This window comes from Phalacrocorax carbo, chromosome 6 (assembly GCF_963921805.1).
Source record: "Phalacrocorax carbo chromosome 6, bPhaCar2.1, whole genome shotgun sequence".
Lineage (NCBI taxonomy): Eukaryota > Metazoa > Chordata > Aves > Suliformes > Phalacrocoracidae > Phalacrocorax > Phalacrocorax carbo.
This window is the reverse complement of record NC_087518.1, coordinates 3,047,290-3,057,177: the sequence shown is the minus strand read 5'-3', so window position 1 is coordinate 3,057,177 and position 9,888 is coordinate 3,047,290. Positions and strand designations below refer to the sequence as shown.

General features: G+C 45.3%; 1 protein-coding gene across 4 annotated transcripts; it reads left to right on the top strand.

The window, feature by feature from the left end:
• The first annotated feature begins 3,952 nt into the window (after nucleotides 1-3,952).
• TRNT1 (tRNA nucleotidyl transferase 1) lies at nucleotides 3,953-9,888 on the top strand. 4 transcript variants are annotated; one of them, XM_064453435.1, is made up of 8 exons: nucleotides 3,953-4,081; nucleotides 4,241-4,388; nucleotides 5,587-5,780; nucleotides 6,376-6,514; nucleotides 6,777-6,903; nucleotides 7,132-7,325; nucleotides 7,505-7,755; nucleotides 9,038-9,888. In XM_064453435.1, exons 2-8 carry the CDS (start codon nucleotides 4,241-4,243, stop codon nucleotides 9,284-9,286), a joined length of 1,302 nt encoding a protein of 433 aa, XP_064309505.1. In that variant the 5' UTR covers nucleotides 3,953-4,081; the 3' UTR covers nucleotides 9,287-9,888. The 4 variants fall into 4 exon arrangements, with proteins under 4 accessions (XP_064309505.1, XP_064309506.1, XP_064309504.1 ...); XM_064453436.1 differs by having other exon boundaries at nucleotides 3,959-4,085; nucleotides 4,273-4,388; XM_064453434.1 differs by having other exon boundaries at nucleotides 3,963-4,085.

The following is a 9,888-nucleotide window of genomic DNA, read 5'->3' as shown; positions in this document are numbered from 1 at the left end:
AATGTGAACCCAGGTACCTTGGTGAGAAAGACATGAGAACCCACCAAAAGGCATTCCATGGGCATAGAAGAAAGACGGCGGGACGGGTTGTGCTTCCCCAGCTGCAGTCAAAGCTTTGTCAGGTACAACTATGAGACTTTGGGAAAGAAGGTTCATTAGTTCCACTGCTAAGAGAATTCACCTTTTTTTTTAAAAAAAAGAAATTACTTCAGTACATGATTAAAAAAAAATCTTTAAAAAGCCTCATGTTTTACAACTGCTTTGGATTCACATCTACTAACTTGAGTAATGTCAGTACGTCGGTTTCAGGACTGCTCTGGCATTTAGCACAACTGGAAAAGCTGGCTCTCTCTTGGGTTTACCTAAAGTGGCTTTGGCTACCTAGAGATATTTATTTTTTTTTTATTTTGTCCTCAAAAAATAAGGATTCTGATTCTTCCTGGGCACATTCTTTACCCTATACTTTAGGAAAGATCCTAAAGATCAACTTTTCAAAGGTCCTTTTGCTGTCTAAAAGCATGCACCTGTTAGACAGAGATCTAACATTTCTGAGCAGCAGTTCACTGATTTGTGACTGGATATAAAATGCTGCTGTGATGTAGATTCATTTTCAATTTTTATCCCTGTTTTCCTTATCAGTTTATCTTTTCCTGCCTTGTTTTCAAAAATGCTGTTTTTCTTCTTCTTGCTATCAGAATAAGGTTGAAAATACAGCTTTTTGAAGCAGGATTTCCATAGCTGTGTAAGACCACAACCTGTAAGAACACCTTGCAGTCTGTGATACCCTGGATGTTTCACGTGAGAAATTACTGAAAAGAGAATCAAAATAAGTGTATTGGAGTCAAGATGTTAACCAGAAATCTACAAGAGGATTACGCTCCTCACAAAAATAAATACAGTAAGTTCTCAGGACAAGTAAAAGCCTTCATTATATTATGGTTTGGTTATATATGGTAAAAAAGTAATAAGCAGAAGGTAAATTATATATTCCCTTTGCAAAGAGTATAGTCCTTCTTAAATGAAAGTAGAAATCCAAACCATAGAAAACAGCCTCTAAAAGGTAATGATTTTCTTACTTATAGCTGACGTGTCCCACTCTGTCACAGGCAGCTGGTCAGAAGAAGCTTCCAGATGCATTTCCCAACGTGAGGCAAAGCCGAATTTGAAAAGCTGGCCCTTTGCAGTTTTCAAACAAAGCAAAACAAGACAAAAACAAATCGCAACAGATATCCCAGGAGGTTACCTGCGGAGTCTCAAAAGTTCTGTGAAGAGTCTGCTCCGTTTGTTCAAACGTCCTCTGGGTCATCTCCCTGTGGGTTTCTTTTATAACTGCTGTCTTTCAAGTACAAATGTGATAGGTACTTCAGAAATGATGGCAGATGATAAGTTAGACAAGCATGCACTGAAAAGAGGAACTACAGATTTAACCACAGGATGGAAGGCTCCATACAAGCACACAGTTTACCCAGAAAAGGTTTTACTTTATTTATTGAGGGTTAATTATATACCTTAGTCTGATAATTTTCTAATAACTTTGCAAGAGCAGGAATGTTTAATGACTGCCTGCAAAGAAAGAACCTATAACCAGCTACCTACGGACCGCTGCTGATATCCCAAGTTGTTCTTCCCCATGAAAATTAAATCCAAACGCTGCCGGAAAACTGTGCAGGTTTTATCCAATGGCTGTATACCATCTTGTCCAATGCTCCTGCCATACAGCTGTGTGGACATCAGTGGTATTTTGAGACGATACCCATACCAGAGCAAGACCAGCTTCCTAACCTCGTGCTGAGAGTTTCGAGCTGTGGTCCATAGGGTTGGATAACACAGGCTCACCCAGGACAAGCAGCAGAAACCAACCCAAGGGCCTAGAGAAGACCCTGCAGAAAGTGGGGCTATATGTAATGAAGTTATAGTACGAGAAGGCAGCTAATGACTTACATTCATTAACAACCTGGACTGCAAATACAGAGAACCCTATCAAATGTGCAGGTGACACAAGCTGGGAGAGGCGAGTGCTGTGTAGGCTAAAACTAGAATTAAGAAAGTTCTTGCAAATTTGTGGAAATTGGGTGCAGCTCAATGTGGACAAGCTCTCATCTGCATTTAGGCATTATCATCTGTAAATTCTTAGCTATAAATAATCAATTAGCAACTGATTAGTATCTGTTCCACAGCAAAGGCTCTGGGGTTTTGGAGGGTCTTGAAGTGAAGAGGAATAAACAAGGTCACACACTTGTGAAAAAGGCACCCCAGGACAGCTAAAAGCGAGCGTCCTCTGCAAGACACGTGAAGTAATCCTTCCGTTCTGCACAGCGCTGATAAAGCCTCCACTCGCATGCGCTATGTCCAGCTCAGATACTGCACTTAAGAAAACCACGGAGCAGATGAAGAGAAGCCAGTCCACAGCAAAGGATACTACCAGAGCCTAAAAAGTACCAGCGAGGAAACAAGTCAAGGGAAGACACGCAGAAATGTAACATGTTAAGCCTTTCACATGTTCTCTAAGTCCTTTGGGCTGGGACTTGAAGATAACGACAAGTAAAATTCAGGTTAGATAGCAGGGAAAGCTTTCAGCGTTAGGGAGGCGGTGGAGCAGGTGCCTGAGGAGTGAAAGAAACTGTCACTGGGCATCTATAGACAAACATCAGCCAGGATGGCAGTTGTAATCAAATCCTGCCATCAGGCACAGAGATAAATTAGGTGACCGCCTAAGCTCTGGACAGCCCCTATGTCTCTGAATAAACAGCTAATTACTGGGCAGAGGGCTCTGGCATGTACAGCAAAATGTTTCTATAGAAAAGAGATAATTTCTGAAGGTGAAGCAGGAATTTAATAAGAAACAGTCACCACAAAAAAAAAAAAAAGGGTAAGAAGAGCTTATGTTCCTACACAGGCCTGACTACATTATTGTAGAGCTGAGATTTTTTTTTTAATAGGTCATTCCAAAAAGACCCTTTTGTGTTCATAACCATTCTCCCCTCAGCAGTGAGGTGCTGATTCGTTAGGTGCTTAAAAGGCTGGATAGATCTGTGTAATGTTTCTTCCCCAAGAAACCTGTAACACTCTTTTTGCTGAGACAGAGATTTATTCAGGCTTCAAAGGGAACCACGCTCCCAACTGACTCGCGTTTGGGCGAGCTCCTCCCTCGGGCTCCCCTCCTTCCAACCCTTCTGAGATGCCTCCTTGCAGGAGCAGCACCAGGAGGAGCGAGGAGAGCCATGGCTCTCCTGGGTCCTGGGGATGCACAGCTGGCCAAATGCAGCGACATTTCAGGAATTTCACAGCAGTGAAATGACACTTGTGAGGAGGGAACTGTAAAACTGTACCAAACCCCCAAACTGTGCCAAATCCCGAGGGCTCCCACGTTATTTTGTCTTCCCATCCATCTCCACGCCACGAAGAAAACTTTTATCAATCCAGGCTGCCGTACACCTAATATTTAAACTACAGTGAGTTGCTTCTCATAGCTCAGCCAGTGTGAGGTGGTGGATGGAGTTCAGCAGCCGCTTAACACCGGGGTTGGGCTGTTTTGGCGACTGTTGAAGCAGTCTCACAAGCAGTGCATTGGGATATGTCACGTCTGTGCCATTATCAAAACGCATTTATTTTTTTCCCTTTGTAATCCTCTTTTTTTCTCTAAACTGTAATGAAGCCACGGTACACCTCTCACGTTTCGTGATGTTTATTTTGCAACTCTCTCCCTCAGGGCTGTGTTTCTCCTCAGGACGAAGGCCTGTCCCCTTTCCCGGCGCAGAAGGCCCCGGCGGGCGGACTTCTGAGGGCTTCCCCGGCGGCTCCTCCGAGCCCCGTCTCTCGGGGGACAGACAGCCCCCGGGCCCCCCGCCCCGCCGAGGCCGAGGCTTGCCCGACGGACCGACGGCCTGTCGGACGGACCGACGGGCTCGCTCCTTTCCGGCTGCACCGGGGCGCGGGCCGAGGGCGCTCCTCCCGCCGGGGGAAGGGGCGGGCCGGGCCGCGTCGCGCCGCTGAGCTCACGGCTCGGCGCCGGGACCGGGCGGCAGCAGCAGGCGGCTGCTCGGGCCTAGCGCTGCCGCCTCAGCGCGCCGGGAGCCCCGCGGTGGGTGCGTGCGGTGGGGCGGCCGGGGGACCCTCGGGGGGGGTAGGGAGGCAGCGGCCCTTGCGGCGCGGGTGGCGGGGCGGGTCCCCGCGGGCCGGGGTTGCCGGGGGTCCCCGCGGGCCGGCCCGCCTGACGGGTTGTATCGCCGTTTCTTCCCAGATGTGGGCTGAGGTGTTGCTTCTGCCCCGCAGGGCCGGGCTGCGGCTGCTCCCGCCGCTCCGGCTGCGGCACCCAGGGCCGGGCGCCATGAAGCTGCAGTCCCCCCAGTTCCAGGCGCTCTTCACACCGGGGCTCCGCAGCGTGGCAGGTGAGTCCGGCCCGGCACCGGGGCGTGTGGGCCTGCCCCGCTTGCTGAGGCTTGAGGAGGACTAACACACCGTCCTGCAAAGCAAAGCTTTACCCCTCGCCTCCCGCCACTGCTGTGGGTGCAGCCCCTGCTCCCCGAACGGCAGCCGGGGCAGCCGCCATGCTGTGGGAGGGCTGTGCTGCCCTTCAGCGCTAGCCACGGTGGGTTTAAAGTGGCTCAGAGGGCCTGGCCGAGCTCGGTTTTCATCAGCTGTCGTGTTCCTGAGGAAATTTGGATTAATGGTTCACTGCGCTCTGCCATAAGTAAGGTCAAGGGAGGGGATTCTGCCCCTCTGCTCTGGGGAGACCCCCCTGCAGCGCCGCCTCCAGCCCTGGGCTCCTCAGCACGGGACAGACACGGGGCTGTTGGAGCGGGGCCAGAGGGGGCACAGAAATGCTCCGAGGGCTGGAGCCCCTCTGCTGCGAGGCCGGGCTGGGAGAGCTGGGGTTGTTCAGCCTGGGGAAGGGAAGGCTGCGGGGAGACCTTATTGCGGCCTCCCAGTGCTTAAAGGGGACTATAAGAAGGATGGGGACAACCTCCTTAGCAAGGCCTGTTGTGACAGGACAAGGGGTGATGGTTTTAAACTACAGGAGGGTAGATTTACGCTGGATATAAGGAAAAAAAATTATATAATGAGGGTGGTGAAGCACTGGAAGGGGTTGCCTGGAGAGGTTGTGGAAGCCCAATCCCTAGAAACATTCCAGGTCAGGCTGGATGGGGCTCTGAGCAACCTGACCTAGTTGAAGATGTCCCTGCTCATGGCAGGGGGGTTGGACCAAATGGCCTCCAAAGGCCTCTTCCAACCCAAACCATTCTATGGTAAGTAAACTAAGCACTTTTCCCTTGTTGGCTACTAACTGCTGAAAATGTTCCACAGCTCAGTGTCCCCCAGCATCAGTTAGCAACCTGTTAATATTTAGATTATCAGAAATGCCCTGGAAACATATATCAGAAATGACTGGGAAAACAGTGTGTGTGCTCAGCTGTGTTCCTAATTTGTGCATTTTGCATGAAGTTGTGAGGTACTTGCTGCTTACTGAATATTTGAGTATGTATTCCCATATCTGTGATCTTGATTTGTGGAAAGGTACCTTGTGGCTGACAGTGTGCTATGGTGTTTATTGGAGGGAGTACTTTATGACTTTCCTTTCCTTCCCAGAATTGTTTGAGAAGAAGAACTATGAGCTGAGAATAGCAGGAGGTGCTGTGAGGGATTTACTGAGTGGAATGACGCCACAAGATATAGATTTTGCCACTACAGCTACACCAGCGGAGATGAAGGAACTGTTCACATCTGCTGGTGTTCGTCTGATCAATAACAAAGGAGAAAAACATGGCACCATTACTGCCAGGGTTGGTTTATGTTTTGGCTTGGATCTTTTCTAACTGTATCTGTGGATGTGCAGCATATCCAATGGAAAACTGGTAGCATGGTCCTTCTTTGTTAAAATATCCCAGTAAGAGTTTAAATGAGACCCTGCTTTAAGGGATGGAGTTTGGTTTTTCTTATTACTCTTGGTTTGTAGAGTTCAATTAATGATATTAATTAATATTACCTCTGCATAATGCGCCCATGCTGCTGTGTCATCACTAGAAAAGATAACGTAGTCCATCCACATGTTCAGATAATGTGGGGAAGTTGATCCTAGTGTTTCCTGCTCCTGATTTCCCAAGTCTTGCTTTGTCTACCTTGCTCATCCCTCTCCCTCTTATTCCATCTTCTGCAGGAAGATTTCTGCAGGCGGTATAGAAAAAAAATAGTGCAAGGATTATTTTCAGGTGTTTGTGTTTCTTGATTGTCTGCTCTGTATGAAAGCATGGTACCTGCTGGTTTGCATGTGTCCAGCTTGAGCACTGACTGTATACAAACACGAGGCTGAAAAAATACACAGCTTTTACATTTATATTCATGATTATTTTGAAGTAACAATGTCTGTGGGATTTTCAGCTCCACGAACAGAATTTTGAAATTACTACTCTTAGAATAGACGTCGTGACGGACGGACGACATGCAGAGGTGGAATTCACCACTGACTGGGAAAAGGATGCAGAAAGGAGGGATCTGACTGTCAATTCCATGTTTTTAGGTAAATTCTTTCAAAAGTAAATATTTAGATGAAACACTGCTTTTCAAATTAAGGCAATAAATTCTCTCAGTCTGTTTCAATTTTGTTTGTTTGCAAGCTCTCAGCTGAGAGGTCTGTACAAATATGTAAGATGATCTGACAAACCAGGCCAAATCACACAACATGTCAACATGTCTCCTGTGTTTTCAAATGAGAGTGTTTAATTGTGCCAGCCGTGTTTGTAAATTCATATTTCTCTATTGGTTTTTTTTTCTTTCTCTAGGTTTGGATGGGATGCTGTATGATTTTTTTAATGGATATGAAGACTTGAAAAACAAGAAAATTAGATTTGTAGGAAAGGCGAGTGAGAGAATACAGGAAGATTATTTACGAATCCTAAGATATTTCAGGTACCGTGTTTTGCCTTTCCTAGATAAAGAAATGAACTAAGCATTGCCGAAGGTTTCAGAAACGTGCAAAAAGAGATCAGTGGTGTAAAAACGGTTATATTGTCATATTGTTAAGTTTCCTATAGTATTATAAATTAGCATATTTGACACTGTCATGGCATTGATTCTCTGAATAGCAGTAATAAATGGAATTGTTCTCAATCTAACATAGAGGTTTTATTTGGGCAGGTTTTATGGAAGAATCGCAGAAAAACCTGGTGATCATGAACCAAGTACTCTGCAAGCAATTAAAGAAAATGCCAAAGGTTTGGCTGGAATATCAGGAGAAAGGATTTGGGTGGAACTGAAAAAAATTCTTCTTGGAAACCATGTAAACCATTTGGTTCGACTTATGTATGAGCTGGATATCGCCCAATACATAGGTAAAGTGAAACGAAGATTGATTTCCTTCTCCTGTATCATATACAGGCAGAAGTGCAGCGTGGCAAAGTGAGAGAAAACTTTTTACCCAGAAAGAAATTACTTCCCCCCCACCCCCGTGTTACATCCACATTTCTTACTAACACTCTTTTTTGCACTTCTTTTGTGTGTATCCCTTTAGGACTGCCACTTGAAGGAAACTTAGAGGAATTGGACAGAGTCACTAAAAATATTCAAAATCTGTGTCCAAAACCGATGACTGTTCTGGTGTCATTGTTCAAGGTGAAGGATGATGTCACAAACCTTGATCTGAGGCTGAAAATCTCAAAAGAAGAAAAAAACCTTGGCCTTTTTTTAGTGAAGCACCGGCATGAGTTAATCAAAGCTATGGGTCCAGAACCACTTAGACCATACCAGGACTTCATAATGGATGTAAGTGTTTCATACTGCTTTATTTTGTTCTTCACAGTAAACTGAATTTCCAGTTTCACAGAGTAGCAGAGATGACGATGCCTAGTGGGAAGAAGGGGCCTCAAAGAGTCAGCCAAGAGCCGCTTCAGCAGCAGGCTTGTTTCTTGGTCTTAGGCAGTGTTTTTGCCAGGTTTTTAAAGACTATGATATACATGGGAAGCACAAAAAGCAGTAGCCAGATTTGGCTGGCTCTGGGTAGTAGCGTCACAGTAACTGGAAGAATATCCTTCTGTATTATTGATACCAGTTCCAGTTAACTGAGGTGGGGGTTGGTTGGTTGGTTGGTTGTTTTTTCCCCTCAGGAGAGGGGACCAGAGGTGAGCACGAGCTGTTGCAAATGTGCTGGCATGTCTCTGCAACATAAAGCACAAACTTTTGGTATAAAAATATTCTTTTCCTTTCCTTAGAGTTTAGTTTTGGCAAGAGGATAAATAGCAGACAGTTCTACTTGGGTTCAAAAAGCTTTATTCTTTCCCATCCAAAATACTGAGGCTTTAAATTAATTTTTTAGAAATTATTTCAAACAAACAAACAAAAAACCCTACCATATTTTTAGCAGTTCTGAGCACCTTGTGTCCCGTAGCAACTTTTCAACTGGGTTTAAAAGCCTACCTTTCAGTCAGGCTGAAAAATGTCATATTCAGGCATCCGAAACAGAAGGTTCCTGTGAACGTACCTAGGGACTGACAGTTTGCTGTGCTGCCCCAGCTGATCTCCCCATCTGCATTAAAACATGAGGCAGGATCTGGACCTCAAGAGACTCCAGATTTTTTTGATGTGAAATTCACCTCCTTGAATTGTGTGCTGAAAGTCGACGCAATTCCTGGAGCATCGGCATGTGTTCTTCGTGAGGAGCGCTGTTAAGCAGGCAACCTGCGATGCTCTCTCACAGCAAAGCTCAAGGAACTTTCAGGTGAAGTTCGGCACTTCTCCTGCAGAATCTGAGACTGAAGGCGAGAGATGGCAGTAGTCAGGGCCTGTCTCCCACAGGAAAGGTAATAGTTCCTCTCAACTGGAGGTTGAAGATAATGGTTACAGCTATTACCTGGAATCCAAGAAGTCTCCAAGGATCTCCCAGAGCCTCCAAGTTAGGACTGAGTTTTAAAACTTGTGAGGCAGAAGAGATCCTTACTTTCATCGTTTCAACTTGTCCAGATGTTGCCTAATAAGGTGTCATGGGAATAACACAATGTTAAGCGCTGATTTCTACTGAGTCATAATGGATCCTCTCTTTTTCTTTTAGTCTAGGGAAGCTAATACAAATTCCAAGATTTGCGAGCTTCTAATATACCAAGGAGAGGAGCATCTTTTGAGAGAAATGCAGCAATGGACTGTTCCTTCTTTTCCTGTCAGCGGCCATGACTTAAGAAAAATGGGTGTGTCTTCTGGAAAAGAAATTGGAGCCGCGTTACAGCAGTTGAGGGACGAATGGAAGAAGAGCGGGTACCACATGGATAAAGAAGAGCTGTTAAGTTGCCTGAAGAAGCTGTAACATTGAATAGCAGTAGAGAACTGTGTGTGCCGTAAGTGTAACTGAGACACCAGTAAACGCTCTGCCAGTGTTGTCACAGCCCGTATAGCGTTTGTCGTACTCACGGTCTTCAGAGGGCGCAGTTCTGTTACTAACTCGTAATTGCCGCGAGGAGAAGTTTAATTTTGTAGGGACGTAAGATGTTATTTGCCAAATTCCGCAGTCTCTACCTCTTTTTGTTGTGTTTTAATGATAAAGCAGTTGAATATTTATCCTGACTCTGGGGCATTAGAGGTGACAGCAAGAATTTTCTCATTCTGAGTTTGCTATGTAAAAAATAATTTTTAAAAAAACCAAATCCAAAAAAAAGGTGTTTCTCTCCTCTAGCTAAAATCATGGGGGTTTTTTGTGTCTAGAAGAGCGACCAAGTGTCTAGAAATATCAAGCGCAAAATCTTATTGTAGTTAAAGCTAGATATCAGATTGAAACGCTCACGCCAGCAGTTCCCAACAGTCTTACCATGTAAAACAAGTCTGTTTTCTTAAAAGAAATATTTTTATTTTCCATAATTCCAGAATCAGTTTTGGCTTAAAAGGATGACTCAGCTGAGTCAGTATCATGAC

What these genes read in the sequence shown, in the direction of transcription:
- TRNT1 (XM_064453435.1), top strand. Translation starts at nt 4,241, where the DNA reads ATGTGGGCTGAGGTGTTGCTTCTGCCCCGCAGGGCCGGGCTGCGGCTG. An exon ending in ATGGCACCATTACTGCCAGG is followed by an intron (nt 5,781 to 6,375) that starts GTTGGTTTATGT and finishes TGGGATTTTCAG; the next exon opens with CTCCACGAACAGAATTTTGA. An exon ending in CGAATCCTAAGATATTTCAG is followed by an intron (nt 6,904 to 7,131) that starts GTACCGTGTTTT and finishes TTATTTGGGCAG; the next exon opens with GTTTTATGGAAGAATCGCAG.